The sequence below is a fragment of the Schistocerca nitens genome, chromosome 1 (genome assembly GCF_023898315.1).
Source record: "Schistocerca nitens isolate TAMUIC-IGC-003100 chromosome 1, iqSchNite1.1, whole genome shotgun sequence".
In the NCBI taxonomy this organism is placed as follows: domain Eukaryota; kingdom Metazoa; phylum Arthropoda; class Insecta; order Orthoptera; family Acrididae; genus Schistocerca; species Schistocerca nitens.
In genome coordinates this window covers 39,218,047-39,245,156 of record NC_064614.1, presented here as the reverse complement: position 1 = coordinate 39,245,156, position 27,110 = coordinate 39,218,047, and the positions used below count along the sequence as shown (strand labels likewise).

The 27,110-nt window shown below is 38.6% G+C and overlaps 1 protein-coding gene across 2 annotated transcripts in view; it reads right to left on the bottom strand.

Moving 5' to 3' along the window:
• LOC126240910 (arylsulfatase B-like) overlaps positions 1–27,110 on the bottom strand; it is a 140,629-nt gene that overhangs the window by 7,246 nt on the left and 106,273 nt on the right. For both annotated transcript variants that reach the window (XM_049947962.1, XM_049947963.1), the window contains 4 exons: positions 23,007–23,262; positions 20,352–20,509; positions 13,737–13,872; positions 13,175–13,617 (listed from right to left, as the gene is read on the bottom strand). In XM_049947962.1, coding sequence (XP_049803919.1) covers positions 13,175–13,617; positions 13,737–13,872; positions 20,352–20,509; positions 23,007–23,262 — 993 coding nt within the window. The remainder of the gene's footprint in view (positions 1–13,174; positions 13,618–13,736; positions 13,873–20,351; positions 20,510–23,006; positions 23,263–27,110) is intronic.

The following is a 27,110-nucleotide window of genomic DNA, read 5'->3' as shown; positions in this document are numbered from 1 at the left end:
AGAACAGAACCGTACAGGTTAGCTACAGAGCTGAAACTGAGCACTTTCCCCCATATATTTAATAACAAATTTTCCCAGTGCACTTTTTGCTTAAGAGACTAGGCTCACACTCAGGAAGAATGTGGTTAAAATCCCTGTCCAGCCATCCATATTTTAATTTTCTGTGGTTTCCCAAAAACCAACTAAGCACAATGCTGTGATGGTTCCCTTGAGGAGGACAGTCAATTTCCTTCCCCCTTCCACCTCATACCTAGAATGGAGATCTGCCTGTAATGTCCTCATCATTGATGGGACTTAAAGACCTATCCGCCAACCATAATGCAACTTTGTAGCAACATACACAGACAGAAAACTAAAGTATTACAATATGAACACTTACCAAACTGATAACCCAGTATTTTCATGCTTAGGGATTATGTTGATTAACCCTCACGCAAGGTTATTTTCAGCTTTAAAAAATTCCAGTCCTACAGATAGAGAATGGTGTGAGTACTTTATACGTACCGGTGTGTCTAACATTACTGGATGTTTTCTGGTGGAGATTGCAACACAGCATGCCCAGATGAGATGTGCAGGTAACTTACCGCCATCTTTCAGACTCTGAACATTGGGTAGTGGGACATGGAAGCATCATACTGATAGGTCTCTTGTATATTTGGCTGCAGTGCAATGACTGCATAATGAATGGGGATGAGATGGACTCAGGAAAAAAGTATGCTAGGACAAATAAGCTCAGGCACTTCCAAATGGACTACACCAAAAGAAGATCACAGGATTGTTCAACTGGATCTGACAAAAAGACAGATGGCAACATTTGAAATCTGGCCAGAAGTTATAGGCAGAGTGTCATCACAAACCACCTGGCACACACAACTGGAAGCTGGGTTGAGACCTTGTCATTTACCACTAAGACCATCTCAGAGACATGACACAGAGCCAGAATCAACTGGCACACTGAGTGACATTCTGTGATGTTCAGTGACAAGTCTTGCATCACTCACTACCTCAAAATCTAAGAGGCAGGAGGGGGGACTGCTGCAATATGAAATTCTTCCCTCCTGCCGCCCCCCCCCCCCCCCCCCCCCACATACACACACAAAGATTAGATTAGATTGCATTAGAGTCAGTTTTCATACCACAGACCCAAAAATGAGATGATTCTCGTGGGAGTGGAACAAGTCAGAAAGTATGACATAAAAAACATAAAACATCTGAATACAATACTCACTAACCTGATCATTTGTCAGGAGATTGTCAGAATAGGTGAACACATTACAGTAAACTGGATCTGCTAATATTTACAGAATTAATACTGTGTCAGAATTTATCATACACAGAATATCTAACCTTGGCTGTTGTGACCATATGCTGTCAAAACTGAAATACAACAGACATTTTTACTTAAGGTGGTCTAACAGTCCCTGCTAAGATATTCATCTACAGAGTAGGAGGAGTTGACTGTCAAAAAATCTTTCAAACTCTGTTTAAACTGTGCTTTATCTTAAACCAAGTTTTTTACTATTGCTGGCAGTTTATTGAAAATGTGTGTTCCTGAATATTGGACCCCTTTCTGGACCAATGTAAGTGATTTTAGGTTTTTATGTAGATTATTCCCCCCCATGAACCATGGACCTTGCCGTTGGTGGGGAGGCTTGCGTGCCTCAGCGATACAGATGGCCGTACCGTAGGTGCAACCACAACGGAGGGGTATCTGTTGAGAGGCCAGACAAACATGTGGTTCCTGAAGAGGGGCAGCAGCCTTTTCAGTAGTTGCAGGGGCAACAGTCTGGATGTGTGACTGATCTGGCCTTGTAACATTAACCAAAACGGCCTTGCTGTGCTGGTACTGCGAACAGCTGAAAGCAAGGGGAAACTACAGCCGTAATTTTTCACGAGCATGCAGCTTTACTGTATGGTTAAATGATGATGGCGTTCTCTTGGGTAAAATATTCCGGAGGTAAAATAGTCCCCCATTCGGATCTCCGGGCGGGGACTACTGAAGAGGACGTCGTTATCAGGAGAAAGAAAACTGGCGTTCTACAGATCGGAGCGTGGAATGTCAGATCCCTTAATCGGGCAGGTAGGTTAGAAAATTTAAAAAGGGAAATGGATAGGTTAAAGTTAGATATAGTGGGAATTAGTGAAGTTCGGTGGCAGGAGGAACAAGACTTTTGGTCAGGTGATTACAGGGTTATAAATACAAAATCAAGTAGGGGTAATGCAGGAGTAGATTTAATAATGAATAAAAAAATAGGAGTGCGGGTTAGCCACTACAAACAGCATAGTGAACGCATTATTGTGGCCAAGATAGACACAAAGCCCATGCCTACTACAGTAGTACAAGTTTATATGCCAACTAGCTCTGCAGATGATGAAGAAATTGATGAAATGTATGACGAGATAAAAGAAATTATTCAGGTAGTGAAGGGAGACGAAAATTTAATAGTCATAGGTGACTGGAATTCGTCAGTAGGAAAAGGGAGGGAAGGAAACATAGTAGGTGAATATGGATTGGGGGGAAGAAATGAAAGAGGAAGCCGCCTTGTAGAATTTTGCACAGAGCATAACTTAATCACAGCTAACACTTGGTTCAAGAATCATAAGATGTGGATTCTGACCACAATCTATTGGTTATGAACTGCAGATTGAAACTGAAGAAACTGCAAAAAGGTGGGAATTTAAGGAGATGGGAACTGGATAAACTGAAAGAACCAGAGGTTGTAGAGAGTTTCAGGGAGAGCATAAGGGAACAATTGACAGGAATGGGGGAAAGAAATACAGTAGAAGAAGAATGGGTAGCTCTGAGGGATGAAGTAGTGAAGGCAGCAGAGGATCAAGTAGGTAAAAAGACGAGGGCTAATAGAAATCCTTGGGTAACAGAAGAAATATTGAATTTAATTGATGAAAGGAGAAAATATAAAAATGCAGTAAATGAAGCAGGCAAAAAGGAATACAAATGTCTCAAAAATGAGATCGACAGGAAGTGCAAAATGGCTAAACAGGGATGGCTAGAGGACAAATGTAAGTATGTAGAGGCTTGTCTCACTAGGTGTATGATAGATACTGCCTACAGGAAAATTAAACAGACCTTTGGAGAGAAGAGAACCACTTGTATGAATATCAAGAGCTCAGATGGCAACCCAGTTCTAAGCAAAGACGGGAAGGCAGAAAGGTGGAAGGAGTATATAGAGGGTTTATACAAGGGCGATGTACTTGAGGACAATATTATGGAAATGGAAGAGGATGTAGATGAAGACGAAATGGGAGATAAGATACTGCATGAAGAGTTTGACAGAGCACTGAAAGACCTGAGTCGAAACAAGGCCCTGGGAGTAGACAACATTCCATTAGAACTACTGAGGGCCTTGGGAGAGCCAGTCATGACAAAACTCTACCATCTGGTGAGCAAGATGTATGAGACAGGCGAAATACCCACAGACTTCAAGAAGAATATAATAATTCCAATCCCAAAAAAAGCAGGTGTTGACAGATGTGAAAATTACCGAACTATCAGTTTAATAAGTCACAGCTGCAAAATACTAACGCGAATTCTTTACAGACGAATGGAAAAACTGGTAGAAGCGGACCTCGGGGAAGATCAGTTTGGATTCCGTAGAAATGTTGGAACACGTGAGGCAATACTAACCTTACGACTTATCTTAGAAGAAAGATTAAGAAAAGGCAAACCTATGTTTCTAGCATTTGTAGACTTAGAGAAAGCTTTTGACAACGTTAACTGGAATACTCTCTTTCAAATTGTGAAGGTGGCAGGGGTAAAATACAGGGAGCGAAAGGCTATTTACAATTTGTACAGAAACCAGATGGCAGTTATAAGAGTCGAGGGGCATGAAAGGGAAGCAGTGGTTGGGAAAGGAGTGAGACAGGGTTGTAGCGTCTCCCCGATGTTATTCAATCTGTATACTGAGCAAGCAGTAAAGGAAACAAAAGAAAAATTCGGAGTAGGTATTAAAATTCATGGAGAAGAAGTAAAAACTTTGAGTTTCGCCGATGACATTGTAATTCTGTCAGAGACAGCAAAGGACTTGGAAGAGCAGTTGAACGGAATGGACAGTGTCTTGAAAGGAGGATATAAGATGAACATCAACAAAAGCAAAACGACGATAATGCTGAGGGGTGATGCTGAGGGGATTAGATTAGGAAATGAGACACTTAAAGTAGTAAAGGAGTTTTGCTATTTAGGGAGCAAAATAACTGATGATGGTCGAAGTAGAGAGGATATAAAATGTAGACTGGCAATGGCAAGGAAATCGTTTCTGAAGAAGAGAAATTTGTTAACATCGAGTATAGATTGAAGTGTCTTGAAGTCGTTTGTGAAAGTATTTGTATGGAGTGTAGCCATGTATGGAAGTGAAACATGGACGATAACCAGTTTGGACAAGAAGAGAATAGAAGCTTTCGAAATGTGGTGCTACAGAAGAATGCTGAAGATAAGGTGGGTAGATCACGTAACTAATGAGGAGGTATTGAATAGGATTGGGGAGAAGAGAAGTTTGTGGCACAACTTGACTAGAAGAAGGGATCGGTTGGTAGGACATGTTTTGAGGCATCAAGGGATCACAAATTTAGCATTGGAGGGCAGCGTGGAGGGTAAAAATCGTAGAGGGAGACCAAGAGATGATACACTAAGCAGATTCAGGATGTAGGTTGCAGTAAGTGCTGGGAGATGAAGAGGCTTGCACGGGCTAGAGTAGCATGGAGAGCTGCATCAAACCAGTCTCAGGACTGAAGAACACAACAACAACAACAATGTAGATTGTTCTTATTCCTAGTATTGATCAATGTACTGAGCTGTTGGTTGGAAACAGAGATATATTACTTGCAATCAATTTCATTAAGGAATAAATATACTGAGAAGCAGTGGTGAGAATACACATTTCCTTGAACAGGTTTCTACATGAAGTCCTTGAATTTAGACCACAAATGAGACTTATTACACACTTTTGCACACTACAAACGTTTGCTCGATTTGACAAGTTACCCCGGAATATGATCGCGTATGACATAATGGAATGAAAGTAAGCAAAGTATGCAAGTTTTCTTTACATTTATATCTCCTGCATCTGAGATCATTCTCACTGCAAATACAGAATTGTTTAGGCACTTCAGCAATTCTGCAGTATTCCCTTCCAAACTGAATTTATTATGGAGTTGTAACTCCAGAAATTTAACACTGTCAACCTCTTCGATCTGCATGTCTTCATATGTTATGTACATGCTGGAAGGAAATTTCTTACACACTGTGAGCAGCATATAGTGAGTCTTCTCAAAGTACAGTGAATTAGCTTTAAACCATTTATTAATGTCAGTGAAAATTTGTTTAACAGCCATTTCTAAATCTGTACTTGACTTGCTACTTATTGCAATGTTTGTGTCTGGAACCTTGAAGAACACCACATGTAATCAATTTCGAATCAGACTGGTATTTCACAACAACACCCTTTGTTTCCTGTTAGTTAGGTAAGACTCAAACCATTTTGCAGCACATGCGGTGACACCATAATATTCTAATTTACTTAAGATAATGCTGTGATTCACACAGTCAAAGGCATTTGACATTTCACAAAAAATGCCAGTAGCTTCTAATTTGTTATCTAATGAATAAAGTACATTCTCACTGTATGTGTAAATGTTGTTGTTGTTGTTGTTGTTGTGGTCTTCAGTTCCCAGCTCTCCATGCTACTCTATCCTGTGCAAGCTTCTTCATCTCCCAGTACCTACTGCAACCTACATCCTTCTGAATCTGCTTAGTGTATTCATCTCTTGGTCTCCCTCTACGATTTTTACCCTCCACACTGTCCTCCAATACTAAATTGGAGATCCCTTGATGCCTCAAAACATGTCCTACCAACCGATCCCTTCTTCTGGTCAAGTTGTGCCACAAACTCCTCTTCTCCCCAATCCTATTCAGTACCTCCTCATTAGTTATGTGATCTACCCATCTAATCTTCAGCATTCTTCTGTAGCACCACATTTCAAAAACTTCTGTTCTCTTCTTGTCCAAAACTATTTATCGTCCACGTTTCCCTTCCATACATGACCACACCCCATACAAATACTTTCAGAAATGACTTCCTGACACTTAAATCTGTACTTAATGTTAACAAATTTCTCTTCTTCAGAAACGCTTTCCTTTCCATTGTCAGGCTAGATTTTATATCCTCTCTACTTCGACCATCATCAGTTATTTTGCTCCCCAAATAGCAAAACTCATTTACTACTTTAAGCATCTAATTTCCTAATCTAATATGCTCAGCATCACCTGATTTAATTCGACTACATTCTATTATCCTCGTTTAGCTTTTGTTGATGTTCATCTTATGTACTCCTTTCAAGACACTGTCCATTCCATTCAGCTGCTCTTCCAGGTCCTTTGCTGTCTCTGACAGAATTGCAATGTCATCGGCGAACCTCAAAGTTTTTATTTCTTCTCCACAGATTTTAATTCCTACTCCAAATTTTTCTTTTATTTCCTTTACTGCTTGCTCAATATACAGATTGAATAACATCGGGGATAGGCTACAACCCTTTCTCACTCCCTTCCCAACCACTCCTCCCCATTCATGCCCCTCAGCTCTTATAACTGCCATCTGGTTTCTGTACAAATTGTAAATAGCCTTTCGCTCCATGTATTTTACCCCTGCCACCTTCAGAATTTGAAAAAGAGTATTCCAGTTAACATTGTCAAAAGCTTTCTCTAAGTCTACAAATGCTAGAAACGTAGGTTTGCTTTTCTTTAATCTATCTTCTAAGATAAGTCGTTGGGTCAGTATTGCCTCACGTGTTCCAGTATTTTTACAGAATCCAAGCTGATCTTCCCTGAGGTCGGCTTCTACCAGTTTTTCCATTCGTCTGTAAAGAATCACGTAAGTATTTTGCAGCCATGGCTTATTAAACTGATAGTTCAGTAATTTTCACATCTGTCAATGCCTGCTTTCTTTGGGATTGGAATTGTATTATGTACTTATTATTCATGATACGTAGCTAATTCTCTTTTACTAGGGAGGTATCTATGGTCATTTCTTTCTGCCAACACTTCAACACTTGACAAAAATGTGACACTGGATTATCATCAAATAAATTTGTAGAGCGCATAGTCATTGCTTTATTGGGGAGATTATTTTCAATGTACGATGCAACCGATTCCCATACTTTCAGCATTTCTGTTGTTGCTGCAGAAGACCGCTGCTTTGATGTTACCGCCTCCGCCTCCTCCTCCTCCTCCTCCTCCTCCTCCTCCTTCTCTTACTCTGAACTCCTCTTCATACCTTCCTGCTGTGAAACACACTGCAACTCCATAAGCTCTTCAGTGGTCTTATTTTGGCTGTGATCTTCCACAAGCCCATCAAAATTATTGTTATCCACTTCTAGTCTCATGCTCTTGGCCACAAACACAATCTAATTGAGTACAGGCTCCACAGTTGACTCAACTGCCTCAGAGTCACATTCGACAATGCACTCTGGCCAAAGCTTTTTCCAATCGGAAGTGAGAGTTCTCTTGGTAGCCCCCTCCATGGCTTTTGGATCATCTTGACACAGGCATAATGTTGAAGTGATTATTTCCAAAATTCTCAGAGAGTTGGATTGGTAGCTTCAGTAAACTCAAAGCAATGCTCAAAGAGTGCTTTAATGCAGAGCTTCTTAAAGTTGGAAATCATCTGCTGGTCCATAAGCTGGAGTAACGGAGTGGTGGTGTGAGCCAGAAATTGGATCTTGATGAATCGAAATTCTTCAAGGACAGTTAGATTTTTTCACAACAGGACCAAACACTTCATTAAACCCATCACAAAAAAGGTCATGTGTCATCCAAGCTTCGTTGTTGGACCTGCACATCACATTTAACCTGCTCTTCTGGGCTTTACCCTTCGGGAAGGCTCATGGAGTTTCTGAATGGTAAACAAGCAGTTGTTTATTTTTCAAATCACTGTTTGCATTTGCACAGAATACCAGTGTAAGACTGTCTTTCATTGGACTGTGACCAGGCAATGCATTCGCCTCTGCTGTTATAAGGTATGCTTTGGCATCTTTTTCCAGAGTAGACCTGTTTTGTCACAGTTAAAAATCTGTTGCAGAAGATAACCCTCAGAATCTATGAGCATCTTGAAGTTGCTCATGGGTTCTCCACCAGTTGTTCTCTTAAACTTCTCGAACCACCGACAGCTTCCCTCAAGCACTTCTTCAGCCGTTGATGATCTTAGCATCTTCTTAATGAGGTCGGCGAAAATCATTCTCACCTTCTCACAAATGATGTTCTCGTTAATAGAGTCACCTTGCAATTGATTTTCATTTATACATATAAGGAGCAACTTTCTGATAATCCAGAATATGAAACGGTTTTTAGATCCTCTTGTCACTCAGAAGCACCTATACCCTCTACTTTGTCTTTGTTCTTGGAGATAGTGCAAACAGCTGATGTAGACTGACTATGTGTGTGCTAAATGAGCAACACTCACACCAGGTAAACATTTTTCAATGATTTTGCGTTTCATTTCTAAGGTAATTTTCTTTCTCTTATGGTCATCTTATTGTGGCTTTATCTTTGGGGACATTTCTATGAAGGTTATTAAAATTTGCACAGAGAGAAATATTGTGTGAACACAAGTTTAGAAAAATGTGTGATCACTAGCTGCATTAAGACAGTAGCAGAAAGAGCGCTAAATCCATATTGCAATGCGTACTACAGACGCTGCTCATATGCCACTGCAAACAACGACAGGTGTTCATATTGTTAAATGTTTCCCCTGCCGCACGTGAATGGCTGGTGACATCACACTAAATCATCATCATTTGCTGCGTGAAACGTAACTCATTAAGTGAATCATTTTCTTTACCCCGTTTTTTTTTTTTTTTTTTTTTTTTTTTTTTTTTTTTTTTTTTTTTTTTTTTTTTTTTGCTCATAATGCAAATTGCCCTTTATAGGAGATGCTTATTAAGTGAGGTTCCCCTGTGTATTGCAGGGAGAGTTCCCACCTGTGAAATTCAGAAAAGCTGGTGTTGGTAGGAAGAATCCAGATGATACAGGCTGTGAAGCAGTCATTGAAATGAAGAATGTTGTGTTGTGTGGCATGCTCAGCAGTGGGATGGTCCAGCTGTTTCTTGGCTACAGTTTGTTGGTAGCCACTCATGTGGACAAGACAGGTTGTTGGTTGTCACTACATAGAATGCAGCACAGTGGTTGCAGGTTAGCTTGTAATCACAAGACTGTTTTCACAGGTAGCCCTGCCTTTGATAGGATAGCTGATGCTCTTGGCTGGACTAGAGTAGGCGGTGGTGGGAGGATATATGGAACAGGTCTTGCATCTAGGTTTATTGCAGGGCTATGAGCCAGGAGGCAAGGAAATGTGTGCAGGGACTGTGTAGGGATGGACAAGGATACTGTGAAGGTTCAGTGGGCATGGGGGAAAAGGTGTTGAGGTTCTGGAAGAATGTGGATAGGGTGTCGTCACCCTTGATCCAGATCACGGAGATGTTATCAATGAATCTGAAAGAGATGAGGAGTTTGGGATTCTGGGAGTTTAAGAAGAATTTCTCTAAATGGCCCATGAATAGGTTGACTTTGGATGGTGCCATTAGGGTGCCCATAGCTGTACTCCAGATTTGTTTGTAGGCAATGCCTTCAAAGGAGAAGATAATTGTGGATGAGGATGTAGTTGGTCATGGTGACTACGAAGGAGGTTGTACGTTTGGAATCCATTAGCCATTGGGAAAGGTAGTGTTCAATATGGTAAGCCCATGGGCATTAGGGATGGTACTGTAAAGGAAGGTGGCATCAATAGTGATTAACAGGGCACCATGTGGTGGGTGTGTGAATACCCAAGAGACCAAACTACTGAGGTGATTGATCCCAAGACTTACACACTACTTAAACTAACTTATGCTAAGAACACCACACACACACCCATGCCCGAGGGAGGACTCGAACCTCTGTCAGGAGGGGCCGCGCTTTCCATGACATGACACCTCAAACCGTGCCACTCCGCACAGTTCACAATTCGGTACAGGAACAGGAACTGTGGGGTCAGTGTAGGAAATGGTTGGTATATTTTGTATAGGAGGGTAGGTTGTGGGTAATAGGCTGAATGTGTTGGTGTATGAGAGCAGAGATTCTCTCGGGGAAGGGGATGGGGAGGGGGGGGGGGGGGGCACAATAGCCAGCCACAATGGGTTGTCCTGGGTGGTTGGGCTTAGGGACTTTAGGAAGCATGTAGAAGGTAGGAATGTGGGGAGTGGTAGGGGTGAAGAGAAAGATGGGCTACAGGGAGAGGTTCTGGGATGGAACAAAGAGACTGAGGATCCTGACGGATCTCTGCATTTGGGTCACTGTGGCAGAGTTTATAGGTGGATGAATCTGACAGCAGGCAGAGTGGTTCTGCCAGGTAATCCTTGCTGTTCAAAACAATAGTGGTGGAATGTTTGTCAGCAGATAGGATTATAAGGATGGGATCAGTTTTTAGATGGTAGATTGTAGTTCTTTCTTTGGATGTAAGGTATTTTGCATGTTGAGGGATTTGAGGAATGATGTTGGGACAAAGTTTGAAGTTAAGAAAGTCTAGAAAGTTAACAGGACCAGAGACTGTGGTCATTGTGTGTTTGTGTGTGTGTGTGTGTGTGTGTGTATTTTGTTTATTTCTGATGAAGGCCTTGTTAGCTGAAAGCTCACTTCCTGACAGTCATTCTGTCATGCCTATCTTTGACTCAGAATCTCTGCTAAGTAGTGAGTTGAAACTATCCTTTTCATAATATAGTTACATTCCATCCTGGATTTTTCACTGTTTTACAAATAAAATCAAATATCTTATAATTAAAAGTACAATTTCTCCTTCCCTGTTCTGTCAAAAGTTTCCATGAAGGAATGGTAGATCTAGTAAACTGGAATGGTTTGTGCCTTATCCATGGCTATATTATGCAGAAAAGAAGGACAGTGTTCTATGTTATGATTGCATTAGATCAATCCATGCAGTGAACAATAGAAGACCAGTTTTACTTAAAGGTCTCTGTAATTGAAAAAATTCCACAGAAAATTTCAGAATAGATGAGAAGAATCTTTTTCATTGACAGTCCATTCAGTTATTCAGCAACATGAACATAGCACACCTGTCATCTCCCAAGTCATGCAACAACTTATGGCCATCCAGAGAAAGCTAGAATTGCTTTACTAGTAACTATAAGTTAAGTCAGATTTCTATGTCAAACATAAAACCCAGTGAGGGTTCATGAAATGTCCACTGGAATCTTCATGATAATTCTTAATGAAAGGAAAACAGTGTTCAGACCTGAAGATCTTGCTTAGGTGCCATGACATTGAGTTGGCCCCAGTGATACAAAATGAAATTCTCAAAATTATGGCTCGCATGATCCAGCAATACAGTGTGCAGCAAATGAAAAATTCTCCATTTTACAGAATTATGACATGTTCAACAATGGACATGGATACCCTGGAGCAGTTCATTCATCATGTATATTGTGTCATCCACTCTTTGTGTATGTTGTGTCAACTCTAAGATGGTCAAAATAAAAGAACTTTTTCTATATTTGTACTATCCACCAGACTCCACAGCAGAAACAACTACTGTTACAGACATCTTTCTAAGACTCTCACTGGGAATGGAGTTTCTACACACCTACTGTGTTGATGGTGCAACTAATACATCTGGACGGATCAAGGGTGTGAAGGGAATTCTTCTTGAAGACCAGCCAAAGAGCTGTTACAGACACTGCAATATTCATTCCACAACAGGAAGTTTCAAGAAACTGTGATCCATTGTGCAATGTCCTGGTAACTGTGAAATATAATTCTAAGATCCACAAAAAGGAAAAATATGTCTGCAGATATTATGCTACCACATGGTGTCAAGGAGATGATACCAAATCTGAAAGTTCAATGGCTGATACCACAGCATCTGATCAGGTTGCCTGTAAGGGTTAAATCTTTGAAACATTCTATTAAAAACTATGACTGGATCCAGAAATCAGTGAGTGGAGTATTGAGCACACAGAGTTCAAATAAAAATGTTGGGCTATGTGATGTAGTTCAAAAGGTTTGAGACTATTTTTAAATTACAGTGACTACTGAATTGTTTGGATAACGTGAAGAACTGGACAGATCTTTATAGAAAGCAAATTTTAGTGCAGCCAGAAAGAAACATCATGTAGATGTTCTAAAAGCAGCTCTTGTGACCCTTAGATCAGTGGAAGCAGATGATAGAGAAAGCTAAAGATTATTCTGAGAACCTAAAACTTAAATACTCAAAGATTATTCTGAGAACCTAAAACTTAAATACTCGAATGTCTCATAGCTAAGGGAAGATACCTGAGTCACATTCCTGCAGAACTGACTCATGAATGTAGATTAAAAAAAAATGAAATTCTTGATCTCTTTCTGTATAATATTTATCAAAGTTTTAACCAAGAGAATCTAAAATGACTATCCCATCTTGAAAAGATAATTTTTATATCCTCCCAAACAAATCCTCCATCTACACAATGTTTGGAAGAGTTGCTTAAAATACATGCAGAATACTTTAACCTGGACAGGCTTTATGCACAGCTCAAAATGATGCCAAACGTTATGACTGGTACATATATCACCATGTAATGTATCCTCTGCTTGAAGACAGTTTACTGTTGAGCATGGTATGGTTAAAAATTGTTTCAAGAAGTTTGTCACGTCATAAATCTGATTATGACATTCCTAGTACTTACAGCATCCTGTGAGAGGTCATTCATCACTTTTTGGCAAATTAAAACTTGCCTCAGGCCAACAGTCACACAGCAGGGACTCACTCATCTACTCCTCCTTCATGTTCATCAAGACAGAGCTGGGAAAATTAATCTTATGGATGTCTTAAAGAATTTGTTTCCCAAACTGTTAAAGGAGAGTGGTGTTTGGAAATTGTATGTACAATTTTTGGAGTGTAAAAATAAGCAAAATAAATGTATTCTCCTTTTGCAACAAAATTATGTATTTTCTACACTCCATTAAGAAGCAATGCACAGTGTTTGTCAAATAGTAACAACAACAACAACAAACACACACACACACACACACACACACACACACACACACACACACACACAAACAAAATAGCTGGTACAGCACAACAACTTCCAGATCTAGATAAAACTTAGAAACGTGTAATAATAACATAATACTCACAAAAATATTGAAGAGACAGTAGTTACTAGAACATAATGGTGTTCCTGTAAGATTTGTAGGCAAAAAAGACATTTCTTTTTGGCAGTTAATAGTTGCCTGGGAGCGTACTGTAAATGCTTGGGCCTTCATTGTCGGTCCAGATATTCCAGCTGCTGCTAAAGCATGTGCAGCAGATCCTGATAAGGCATTTGCAATAGAGTCCACTCCATTGGGCTGTTGACTTGTTTGTTCCAAGTGACTGTCATATTGACCATTACGAAATGATCCACGTGTAAGCTTCCAGTGGCCATGAATAATTGCTTCAAGTCCTAAAATTTCATCTATGTTGAGCAGCATCCCAACACGTGGTGGGGGCCCTTTGGGAATGTGTGTACTATTGCTAGCTCCGAGCCATGGCCAAAGATTCACCCCATCCACTGGCCCCAAATCTGACAAATTGCCTCCTGTCAATGAAATGTTATTTTTTGTGAGAAAGAATGGCAGTCATACACTTACAGTAAGAACAAAAATATTAGTTAGTAACACTAAAAATTCTAAATGAAAAATCTGTTCCAATACATACCTGCAGCACTGTAAAGTGTTGGCAACCAGTCTGTAATGTGAACAAAGATGTCACTAACTGTGCCCGCTTGTCTTAGTTTAGAAGTCCACAGAGCTGCAACAGTTCTTACGCCACCCTCAAACAGAGTGAATTTTGTCTGAAAATGTGTCAATAATTTTATTATTTACAATGAAATAACAATAATTGTAAAAACAATCTTTGAAAAACTAAATCAAAATAGTCATAGGAAAAACACCAGTAAAGTAAGCATTCTTTACCACCTAGAATACACTGTTTCTTGTTTTGGATAATACGGAATGACAGGAAGAGGAAGTTATGTGGTGGATGCATTTGTTGCTTAGAACCAATACATTTTTTACAGAGAAACACATTAGTTAGTTAGAAGAAACAAATGATATTGCAGATGCAGATTCCCCTTGCCAGCCTGCAAATTCAGGCAGCTAGTGGTCATCTGAATGTTCGTGTTATGGTCAGAAGAACTGAATACTATGCAGTAAGTTAACTGGGAACTGAGAGGATAGCTGTAAGATTCAGAGAGAGCTCACATCGGAGCTATCCAAGTTTGTGCTATTGGAAGATGGGAGTACATCAAGCATGACCTACACCTTAATCAGAATGGGACAGATAGATTAGCAGATTTGAGGGCTGAGAGAGTAGATATGCATAAGTGGGGTAGGACACAGTTGCATGACAGAATTCCCATAATTACCAATGTCAGAGGGGCTCCTTGTTTAGACTACCCTCCCCATCCAAAAAGGTAGAAATGGGAGAAGTTAAAATAACTGAATTCCCAAATACTACAGAAATAGAGAAATTTCAAAAGGTGTATTTTCAGACAGGCTAAAGTATGCCATTGTCAGACCCCTCTTTAAGGTAGGTAATAGGACAGATATTAATAACTATCAAACTTTTAGCCATAACTTCATTCTCAAAAATTTTGGTAAAGATCATGTATTTAAGAAAGGCTGAGGATGCATAAAAATATATGATCCTTAGCCAGCCACAATTTGTATTTCAGAAAGGCTTCTCCAGTGAACATGCCATTACCCATTTCAGTTACAAGTATTAAAATATCTGATTGACAGTATTTCATCTATTGCGACTTTTTGTGATCTATCTAAGGTAACTGACTGTACAAATCATAACATTCTTTTGGAGAAGCCTAAAGTTTATGGTTTTTAAGGTATACTGAGTAAGTGGTTTTTTTTTCATATTTAACTAATAGGAAGCAAAAGGTCTTGTTAGGATAACTTGTGGAACTCTCATCATGAATCTAATTCTGAATGGGGACAAATTACTACTATCATTCCACAGTGTTCAATTCTAGAACCTTTTCTGTTCTTGTTATATGTGAATGATGTTTAACTGATAAAGCAGAAACTGTGCCCTTTGCTGATGATTCAAGCATCACAGTCAAATACAACCGAGCTGCAACAACAGAATGAGCAATAACCAAAATATTTTAAGTGTTATTGATTGGTAAATGGCTATCACTTTAATAAAAACACAGAATTCAGTTCTGAACAGATCAAAGCAAACGGGAAGGAAATATGTAAAATTGATTGATCAAAATTGTGGGATGTGCATACTGATCAGAACTGAAAATTACATATTACAGATCTTCTCAAATGCTTCAGTAACTTTGCTCTACATGTAATTGCTGATTTTGGTGATAAAAGTATCAGAAAATTAACTTATTTTGCATACTTTTATTCACTGATGTCATATGCATTTTTTTATACACACAATCAAGTATTCATAGCACATAAATCTTTGAACTTCATGTAAGAACAATTTAAAAAATAGGCATACTAACAACAGTGGACATTCGTATCACACCCTTTCCCAGCATGCCATCAAACTCTGCTTTTGTGACCACAAATCAGTCTGGCACTAACCTTGTCAGCCGCCGCAAGTCTGTCTGCTCAAGTATGCTCCTAATATAATGTACCGTGTTATGTGGCATTCCTTATATGTGTAACATGGTACCACCACTATCCTTCCACAGCACCAAACTGTGTGTTTAGCCCATGGTATTTATAGTGTTTCAGCCTAGGAAACCTGGGACCTTCGGCATCCTTCCTGGTCTGAGTCGTGCTAAGACTGATCTCAGTCCTTTTTTGACTAGGAACGTCTGCTCCTAATATACGCACAAATCACCACCTACACCCCTTACAAAAACCTAGATCAACCTCCACTTCATGATTTCCATATGTCAATACTGGTAAACTAATTGCTGCTGTGAGGCATATTGGTGAGGTTGCAGCTGCATCTCTGTATTCACCAAATGGTGATGTGCTGACATCTGACCCAGAGCAGATGAGGTAGTAATGATCTGATTTCACATCCTTTACTTATAACTGCTGTAAAGGTTTTGGTAAGCTCAGATGACTCACCCTGTTGCATCCCTCACTGTACTAGCCTCTCTGTGTAAGGCACTCTTGCTGGTTCTCATGGCCCACTGCACCTACTATCAACTGCTGATGCCATTTGGGTACATACATGATGACATATACCGAGCAAGGTGGCGCAGTGGTAAGCACACTGGACTCGCATTCGGGAGGACGACGGTTCAATCCCGTCTCCGGCCATCCTGATTAAGGTTTCCCGTGATTTCCCTAAATCGCTACAGGCAAATGCCGGGATGGTTTCTTTAAAAGGGCACGGCCGATTTCCTTCCCCATCCTTTCCTCACCCGAGCTTGCGCTCTGTCTCTAATGACCTCGTTGTCGACGGGACGTTAAACACTAATCTCCTTCTCCTCCTCATGATGACATACAACTCACAGTTCTTTCACCGATGCCATTTCTGGGCATTGTTCAGCCATTTCCTAATAGCGTTACCACCTGCTTTTGCAATGTGTCATATCTGTTCTTTAAGGAAATGTATCCCCTTATTGACATCCAATTGTTGCCCTTTTTGGATAGCTGCAATCTCTTGTGTAACGATTTCCTTGGTAACCATTGTTACACTTGCTGGGTGTGCACTATTATAATGTTGCATAAACTTTGTCTTCTATTGCAGTCCCTGCATAGACATCATATTTTTCACCCATTTCCACTGCTGACTTTACTGCCTCCAGCAGGTGTCCATCCAGATGTGCCACAGCATCACATCTAGTGATTCTGTTTCTTCTACAGTGTCTTGTGAGTGCCATTAATATTCAGAGCATGTACTGCCTCCTATTTTCTCATTATTCAGCACTTACTGTATTTGATGGTTTGCATACTCCACTGATTAACATCCTCTTTAAATTTGTATGTTGCTGATCTTGAGGAAATTGTATTACAGCTGCACCTGTAGCCACCCTAGCTTTTAATCTTCTTCGCTCACTAAAATTGTGCTGTAGTGGGAAAACAGTAATGAATGCACATCGTGTCTACTTTTATTCTTGTCATAGATAGGGAGTCACTTTCTTGGGAGACTCTAAAACAGCTAATAGTACTTTTAATCTACAAAAAAGGGGTACAAGCCTAGAGACTCTTGTACACCTCTGTTTAAGAAATCTGGCATTCCTCCATTACCATGTGTATACATTGTGGAAACCCTTTTATTCTTTAAAATGAATGTATTAGGTAAGGACAGTAGACTGAAAAAAGACTGTGCTATACATGATCACTTTACCAGACAAAACAGAAACTTACATATAACCCAAGTCAGCACACATATTTAAATATGTGTCTATCGACCTGCCAGCGCTTTCGGTAAGTCACATCATCTTTGTTTTATATATATATATATATATATATATATATATATATGGGGAAACATTCCACGTGGGAAAAATATATCTAAAAACAAAGATGATGTGACTTACCGAACGAAAGCGCTGGCAGGTCGATAGACAGTTTGTTGCGAAAGCTTGAATTTTGTGTGTGTGTTTGTGTGTCTATCGACCTGCCAGCGCTTTCGTTCGGTAAGTCACATCATCTTTGTTTTTAGATATATTTTTCCCACGTGGAATATATATATATATATATATATATATATATATATATATATATATATATATATATATAGAGGGAAACATTCCACGTGGGAAAAATATATCTAAAAACAAAGATGATGTGACTTACCAAACGAAAGCGCTGGCACGTCAATAGACACACAAACATACATACAAAATTCAAGCTTTCGCAACAAACTGTTGCCTCATCAGGAAAGAGGGAAGGAGAGGGAAAGACGAAAGGATGTGGGTTTTAAGGGAGAGGGTAAGGAGTCATTCCAATCCCGGGAGCGGAAAGACTTACCTTAGGGGGAAAAAAGGACGGGTATACACTCGCACACACACACACACACATATCCATCCGCATATACACAGACATATATATATATATATATATATATATATATATATATATATATATATATACCTCTTACACTATGGAGGGACACTGACTCAAAATAGGGAATAGTATAAAAAGAAGACAAAAGTGTCACATTTACCCTGATGTCAGCTGAAAGAGATAGAGTGAGTGAGTGAGTGCGCGCGCGCGCATGTGTGTGTGTGTGTGTGTGTGTGTGTGTGTGTGTGTGTGTGTGTGGCATCTTATACTGAAATTTGATACATAGGAGCTTTCAAATGCTCCCACAAACAGAAGCCTATTAGTTTAGGTCAGGAGGTTATGGAAGCCAGGAAATTAATCCATCACTTCCTATCCATATGTCATGTAAAAAAGCTATTGTTTAGAGGATGAAGGCATTAATACTGCAATGAAGAGGAACTCCATTGTGTAAAAGGTGCACGTTTCATTACATTGGTAAGAGGGTTATCTTCTAGCTCCTGATACAACCTGTTTCTGCATGAGCAATCTATGGTGAAGATTTGAAGAAAACAAATTCTGACAGAAATTAAATTTTACTGTTCCCATGTTCATATACCATGTGATGAATGTATTCTATAAGGTTCATACAACTTGTTTTTTTATACACATTGTATACAAAAAAGCATTTATATTTTGGAAGTTAAATTAGATTTAAAAAGATTACATACTTGTTTTATGAATTAGTTGACTTTCAATTGTGTTTTCTCTTTGCATTAATCTGGCACTTGTAAAGTAATTATGGGTGAAAATAACTATTTAGCTAACAAACTGAAACAGTAACAAGAAATTCAGGACGAAATTATCTATATGAGGATGACACTCAACTCCCCAAATAGTGCAAACAAGTCACCCACCCCTCCCCCATACGTACACACAAACGCATTAAAAGAACCTTTATCATCAATGGGACTTAATTACATAGCAGCATGTGGAGAGGATGAATGTCGATAAAGTGATATTGCGTGCAATGAAATGTATAATACACAATTTTTACAGCCCCTCTATGAAATACAATTTCTAAGTACTAGACCAATATCATCAACATAGTATTTCATTCTCTAACAATTAGATTTATGATCTTATGTCCTTAAACAATGTGTTTAGTTCTGCAGTTAGAAAACTCTTATGAGTTAAGACAAAATTGTTTTGGTACCTTTGACAGTGAAATACATGTACCAGTACGGTTGTTGCTAAGAGTATGGGGTAGGAAACTCAGAGGTGGTGGTATGGACAAAAAAAAAAAAAAAAAAAAAAAGAGTCCACAGTGCAAACCTCAAGAGCCACGAGAACTTTTACATCTTTGCTACTGTTAAACACACCTCTTTTACTGAAAAGTTCCCATAGCTTTTAAGATATGCATTTTAGAGCCCATCTTTACTTGTTTTGTTCTGGCCCACACCTCTGAAAGTCGCTTACCCTATAATCTTAGCAACAATAGTACCGATATATGTAGTCCACTGTCAGAGGTATCAGGGTCCTTACCTCAAATTGATACATTTACTTATCTCCAACGTCACTGAAAGTCTGTAACATCATCATGAAATCATCTTTGGCATGTATCCGCAGGAAGGTAAGTTATGTAGCCTGCCACAGCACTGGCAAGCTACAGACGCAATGATGTCAAGGTAGGTGTTAAGGGCCAGCACCATATTCAAAACTGGCATAATCAAATCTCTGCTTGAAATTCAAGAGCATTTCATTGAGTTATGCTGCCACAAAATAAACAGAGGACCCTAAATAATTGTAGCTGACAGCCAAACAAATCTTTTAATGTTCAAAGCTATACTGGTTTAAAGGCCACAGTGCTTTACCAGGCATGGCACTGGTTCAAGGTGGTTGGTCTTTGCCTTCTTCTGACCTTTGAATCTATCTATCCAGTCAGTTATAGAATCCTAAAACTTTACGTGGTTCTCTGATAATAGTGAAACTTCTCATTTTTCGCATTAATATATCATTGCCCATTGGTGAAAGAAGCAAAAAGTGATATAAAAAATTCTAGGTCCAACTGAGGATAAAGTCTTGAAACTATGTATCTGCAGTCTGCCATTTACTTTCTGAGCCACCAAACCACATACAAATTTGTTTGGCTGCGAACACCCTTAAATCACAGCCTTAAAAAGTCTCTACTATGCTGTTTTAATATCTCATGCTATTTTGAATGTAATTTGCAGACCATGTGCAACAAAATGAAAAAGGAAAGAAAGACTGTGTAATGTACAACAAAAGAAAGTTGCACTCTCCAGCTCTTAAAGATAAAAACATACAAAAGCTAATTTAAATAGTCACTTACCCCTCTTAGTGGCCAGTTTGATGCTTTATTATAGTGTATACCATGAGGTTGTCCACCATTATCAGATATGAACACAATCACTGTATTATTGAGCATATTGCGTTGTTGCAGAGCTTTTATTACTTCACCAACAGACACATCAAGGTGCCAAAGCATTTCTGTCATGGATATAAGTTTCATTAATGTAAGATATGACATCTGATCTCATAAGTCAGTATAACTAACAATATCATATTATTAGAGCTGGACAAAAGAAATCTATTTTAAATTTAAGGCAAAAAGTTTTTCAGATGGATGTGCTATCAGAGGTGCTGAGAATATGAACGAGCATTATTGTATTCAAGAAAGAAGGCAGTTGTACTATGGACATAACAGGCATATATTTTTACTTAATCCTGATCTCTTATTCAATTAGGAAAACAAAAGTGAATATGCTAAGTCAAAATAAATATAAACATTGTATTTTTATTTTGTTATACAAAGTAATGATCATTCACAATTATGATTCAACTACAAGAACTTTTTTTTTTTTTTAGATTCTGGTAGCATGTACTTCATATGTCTCTCTAACTTTAACTTTCCCTTTCCTTTGACATTTCCTTACAACTTTTTCTTTCCTCTGCGTCTATCTTAGGTTTATGATCATTAAACAGCTTGTTGTGACAACTCACAACACAGCACCTTCATTATTGTTACTTTTCTACTGCCACTATGATAGCTTTTATAGTTCCACTGATCAATGCTTAACTGAGACTCTTATGCCTTTTCATATTTGTAGTCTCTATTTATTTATCTTTTTGTTAATATTACAATAATGGTAATTCCAGGGTGAAAACAACATAAAAATATTGAGCACAGGCAACTACTCACCTATGAACAAAATTAAAATAACACTGAGGTGACCATACAAATATTAGATAAGCATTATCTTTCTAACTGTGTAGGGAGATGGTGGATTACTGTAGCTCCATAGAATGCTGTTTGATGTAGCTAATTTCATGGGAGTATTAGATTAATGATATTGTGCAGAAACTGGCTGCTGATACCATAAGAATAGTAGCACTGACAGTAGATCTTGATAGCTTGTGTACTTCACTTATTTGCACTTTATTATGTTACAAGAAATCATATTTTGTGAATACTATATGGTGTCATCTAATCAACTCAGTGAAGGCCTGTTGAATAAATTTTACAGATCTCTCTTGTGGAATTATAAACTCATTCAAAAGGAACTGCAACATTCACTCAGTCAATATGGGGAAAAAAAAAAAAAAACACTTGACAAGGAGGCAGAATGGCAGGCCAAAACTTATCTTCTGAAGGTGAAATTGTGAGTATTGCCACAAATATTAATGTACAAAAAACTGTTTTAGCTTGTGGCTATTAATTCAATCCTCAGATGGCTGGTTAGGAAAGGTCAGAATGGAGGTGCACTCATGTTGGGGTCTGAGCAACCTGCCCCTCCTTCCTAAATCAATTGGAAGACTAAGTCTATGGTTCCAGCTACCCGTTTACATATATGCTTTGAGCATCAATTGTTCATGAGCATGTGGGACCAAAGTTACTCTGAAATACTACTTTACAGCAGAATGAGAGAAGCTTGGCAGAGAGTTTATAAGAGAATTCTCAAAGATCTATCACAACTCAGAGCATTGTACAAGGGTTCACTTACTTTAACATCCATTTATCAGTTGGTTTCATTTGTCTGTTTTTGATGTGGGTAAAGAGTGGTCCTTCTTCCCTGTCACCACTTGCCTCTTCCTAAGTTTCATTGGCTATTTACAAAAAGCTTTTCAGTACAAAAACTTCATGTTCATTGTCTACCATTGAATGTTGCTTTCTCTTTTCAAGAAACACTATTGAGAAAATTTAGAGAATCGGCCTTTGAAGCTGACTGCTGAACAATTCTACTGCCACCAACATACATTGTGCGTAAGGACCACAAAATTAAGATACGAGAAATTGGGGCTCATACTGAGGCATATAGACAGTTGTTTTTCCCTTGCTCTATTTGCAAGTGGCACATGAAAGGAAATGATAAGTAGTGGTACAGGGTACCCTATGACACCCACTGTACAGTGGCTTTTGGGGTATCTGTGTAGATGTAGAAAATTATAATTTCATATATTTATCAAATTCGTAGAGTTTTTATGTTTATTGTTTTTTATGGCTGAAAATTTTTGTTCTCAGCATAATATTTAGCCACAGTGATAACTTGATAAGAAACATGAAACATATCACATCTATTTCTATACTAGCATTCGTGTTTTTTAATTTCAGATGCTTCTCTGATCTGTAGCCTTCCCCCTTCCCTGCCCCTCTTGTACCACACCCACACATACACAATTTTTTCCTTTCTCTCCCTCTCCTTTTTCCCATAGTATGATATTACTGTAATTAACTGGAATGAGTACCTCATTAAAAGTCAGCAGCCAGCCTCTGAAGAAGAGAGAAAGTTGCACAAGTATTCCTTTTGTATGCTCTTACTTCACATATTCATGCAACATAGTCACATTCAATAAAGCTGTATTTAAAGAACAATGGATAAAGTGAGTCATTCACATCTGCATATCTTGAAATGCATCAATCACAAAATGTTTCATAAAACTAAACTGTACAATGGTCATATATTTCATTGGCCAGACAACTTGGTACCTGCATATATTCTCCTTTCTGGGTCAGTAATATGAGAGAACCTTTCATCAGCAGCTGCTTGATCAGGAACTTCTAGTGGACTGTGTGGAGCTAAGTGGCCAATATAGAGAAGTAATGGACTTGAGACATTGTGATGCTGAATAATGGACACTGCTTCTCTGGTAAACAATTCTGTGGCATATGTTCCTTTTGTATCCCATGCTGCTGAAAGGCCACGATGCATATCTAGTCCATGTATTGGTTGATGGTTTGGTACCTAAGACAATAACAGAACACATGGAATAAGTGGTATCATAATTATGTTAGGTGTAAAAGCAGCAATGTGGGTAATTAATTAAGGAACAGGAAATTGAAGTGCTCACAGAAGGCACTGAAGTAAAAATCATTAAAGGAACTGAAAGCTGGCTAAAGCTGGAGATAAATTCAAGTGAAGTTTTAACCAAGTATCTAACAGTGTTAAGAAAGGATAGATTAAAACCAGTTGGGGGTAGCATGTTTGTTATTGTCAGGAGTAATTTATGTTATAGTTAAATTGAAGTAGATATTTGCTATAAAAAGTATGGTTGGAGATTGTAATGTAATGATATGGACCATCTCCAAACAAAATCTGACACCTGAGTGATCCAGAATAACCAGTACTAATGTGTGATTGTACACACAAAGTTAATAAATGTAATGACTATATATTGTAATGGTGTAGTGAGATCATTTCAAGTTTATTTGTATACCTTTAACATAATTATGATTATTTGTAACTGAAACGTAATGAAATATAGTCTTTATCCAAAATGACAGTGAATGAACGTAAACAAATACTGAAACACACATTTATGATATTCACGCAGTAAAATCTATTTGTTATTGCCATTCATTTTAATGAAAAGACTTAAGAAAATTCAGCAATAAAAACCATTCTGTAATTAGAGTTATTTAGTTTTTAAATTATGTATTATTGTAAAATTACATGTTCTGTGTTTTCACCACATCAACAATATTCTTTCGACCTGTTTGTTATTCAGGAGTGTTTACTGTTATTTATTGATCTAAATTCTATAACACACCCTCTAAAAGTGTACAACTTTTAATTGAAATCGTCAAGATTGCTATGTTAAACAATGTAAACATCAGTGTTCTGACTGTTGAATCTATACAAACCTTGGCAGTTTTATTACATATTTTGTGAGGATTAGTAATTTTATGATGCAATAAAAGTGTTATACAACAGATTTACATATTTCAGCTATATCATTCAGTAGAAGTTGATTAACTATTGCAAAGATTGCCTGACAACATGGCAAATCCAAGACTTTATTGCAGGTAGAGAAGAGCGGCAGCAAACAGATACTCACAGATCTCCAACATCGAAGCTGAGTATAATTTTTGTGACCTGTTAAAGTTTTTATATTTTAAGGTTGTGCTTGACAACTGGAATAAATTAATACTGGTTCCTTTTAATGATTCCTCCACTTAGATGAAATATCACTGAAGGGTTCAAGGAAAATTTGAGTCACATTTTGAACAGGTACCCAACTCATACAATTATAGCTGGAGATGACTTCAATTTACCCCCAGTATGTTGGCAAAAATACATGTTCATGGTCAGTGTTAGGCATAAAACATCATCTGAAATTGTACTAAATGCATTCTATGAAAATTATTTTGAGCAGTTATTTCAGGAACTCGCATGAAGTGTAAATTGTTGCAGTAACACACTAGAGCTCTTGGAAACAAAGAATCTTTAGTAAACAGAGAGTCTAATTTTTCCAAATGCATTGTCTTTCAGTCAGCAGTCACTTATTTAGGTTATATCCTCAGTGAAGAGGCCGTTGGCCCTCCACAGAATGTTGTTGGTTGTTATTGTTGTGGTCTTCAGTCCTGAGACTGGTTTGATGCAGCTCTCCATGTTACTCTGCCTTGTGCAAGCTCCTTCATCTCCCAGTACCTATGGCAACCTACATCCTTCTGAATCTGCTTAGTGTATTCATCTCTTGGTCTCCCTCTGCGATTTTTACCCTCCACGCTGCCCTCCAATGCTAATTTTGTGATCCTTTGATACCTCAGAACATGTCCTACCAACTGGTCCCTTCTTCTTGTCAAGTTGTACCACAAACTCCTCCCCAATTCTATTCAATACCTCCTCATTAGTTATGTGATTTACCCATATAATCTTCAGCATTCTTCTGTAGCACCACATTTCAAAAGCTTGTATTCTCTTCTTGTCCAAACTATTTATCGTCCATGTTTCACTTCCATACATGGCTACACTCCATACAAATACTTTCAGAAATGACTTCCTGACACTTAAGTCTATACTCGATGTCAACGAATTTCTCTTCTTCAGAAACGCTTTCCTTGCCGTTGCCAGTCTACATTTTATATCCTCTCTACTTCGACCATCATCAGTTATTTTGCTCCCCAAATAGCAAAACTCCTTTACTACTTTAAGTGTCTCATTTCCTATTCTAATTCCCTCAGCATCACCTGATTTAATTCGACTACATTCCATTATCCAGTCCACAGAATACAAAGACAATATTCAAAATATGCTTGTGCCTAAATTCATTAAGGACCTCCAAGTATTTCTTGGAAAAGTGAATTACTGGGTGTGATTTATTCCCCAATGCAGTTTCCATAGCCCACCCATAAAATTGTGCCCTTTGCAATGGGCCAAAAAGTGCCATTTACATGTTCAGGAGTGAAAAGCAGCCCTCCAATTAACACCTTGCCTTGTGACTAATTGGACCCACTTGCCAATGGTGTTGGTAATAGGTGATTCCTTACACGGAATTTGATTGTTCTCTCTCTCTCTCTCTCTCTCTCTCTCTCTCTCTCTCTCTCTCTCTCTCACACACACACACACACACACACACACACACACACACACACACATATATATATATATATATATATATATATATATATATATATACGAAAGCGCTGGCAGGTCGATAGACACACAAACAAACACAAACACACACACAAAATTCAAGCTTTCGCAACAAACTGTTGCCTCATCAGGAAAGAGGGGAAGGAGAGGGAAAGATGAAAGGATGTGGGTTTTAAGGGAGAGGGTAAGGAGTCATTCCAATCCCGGGAGCGGAAAGACTTACCTTAGGGGGAAAAAAGGACAGGTATACACACGCACATATCCATCCACACATATTCAGACACAAGCAGACATATTTAAAGATGTATTTGGTCTTATATATATATATATATATATATATATATATATATATATATATATATATATATATAAAAAGAAAGATGATGAGACTTACCAAACAAAAGCGCTGGCAGGTCGATAGACACACAAACAAACACAAATATACACACAAAATTCAAGCTTTCGCAACAAACTGTTGCCTCATCAGGAAAGAGGGAAGGAGAGGGAAAGACGAAAGGATGTGGGTTTTAAGGGAGAGGGTAAGGAGTCATTCCAATCCCGGGAGCGGAAAGACTTACCTTAGGGGGAAAAAAGGACAGGTATACACTCGCACACACACACATATCCATCCACACATACAGACACAAGCAGACAAACACACACACACAAAATTCAAGCTTTCGCAACAAACTGTTGCCTCATCAGGAAAGAGGGAAGGAGAGGGAAAGACGAAAGGATGTGGGTTTTAGGGGAGAGGGTAAGGAGTCATTCCAATCCCGGGAGCGGAAAGACTTACCTTAGGGGGAAAAAAGGACAGGTATACACTCGCACACACACACATATCCATCCACACATATACAGACACAAGCAGACATATTGGTCTTTAAATATGTCTGCTTGTGTCTGTATATGTGTGGATGGATATGTGTGTGTGTGCGAGTGTATACCTGTCCTTTTTTCCGCTCCCGGGATTGGAATGACTCCTTACCCTCTCCCCTAAAACCCACATCCTTTCGTCTTTCCCTCTCCTTCCCTCTTTCCTGATGAGGCAACAGTTTGTTGCGAAAGCTTGAATTTTGTGTGTGTGTGTTTGTGTTTGTTTGTGTGTCTATCGACCTGCCAGCGCTTTCGTTCGGTAAGTCACATCATCTTTGTTTTTAGATATATTTTTCCCACGTGGAATGTTTCCCTCTGTTATATATGGTTATTGCGAAAGC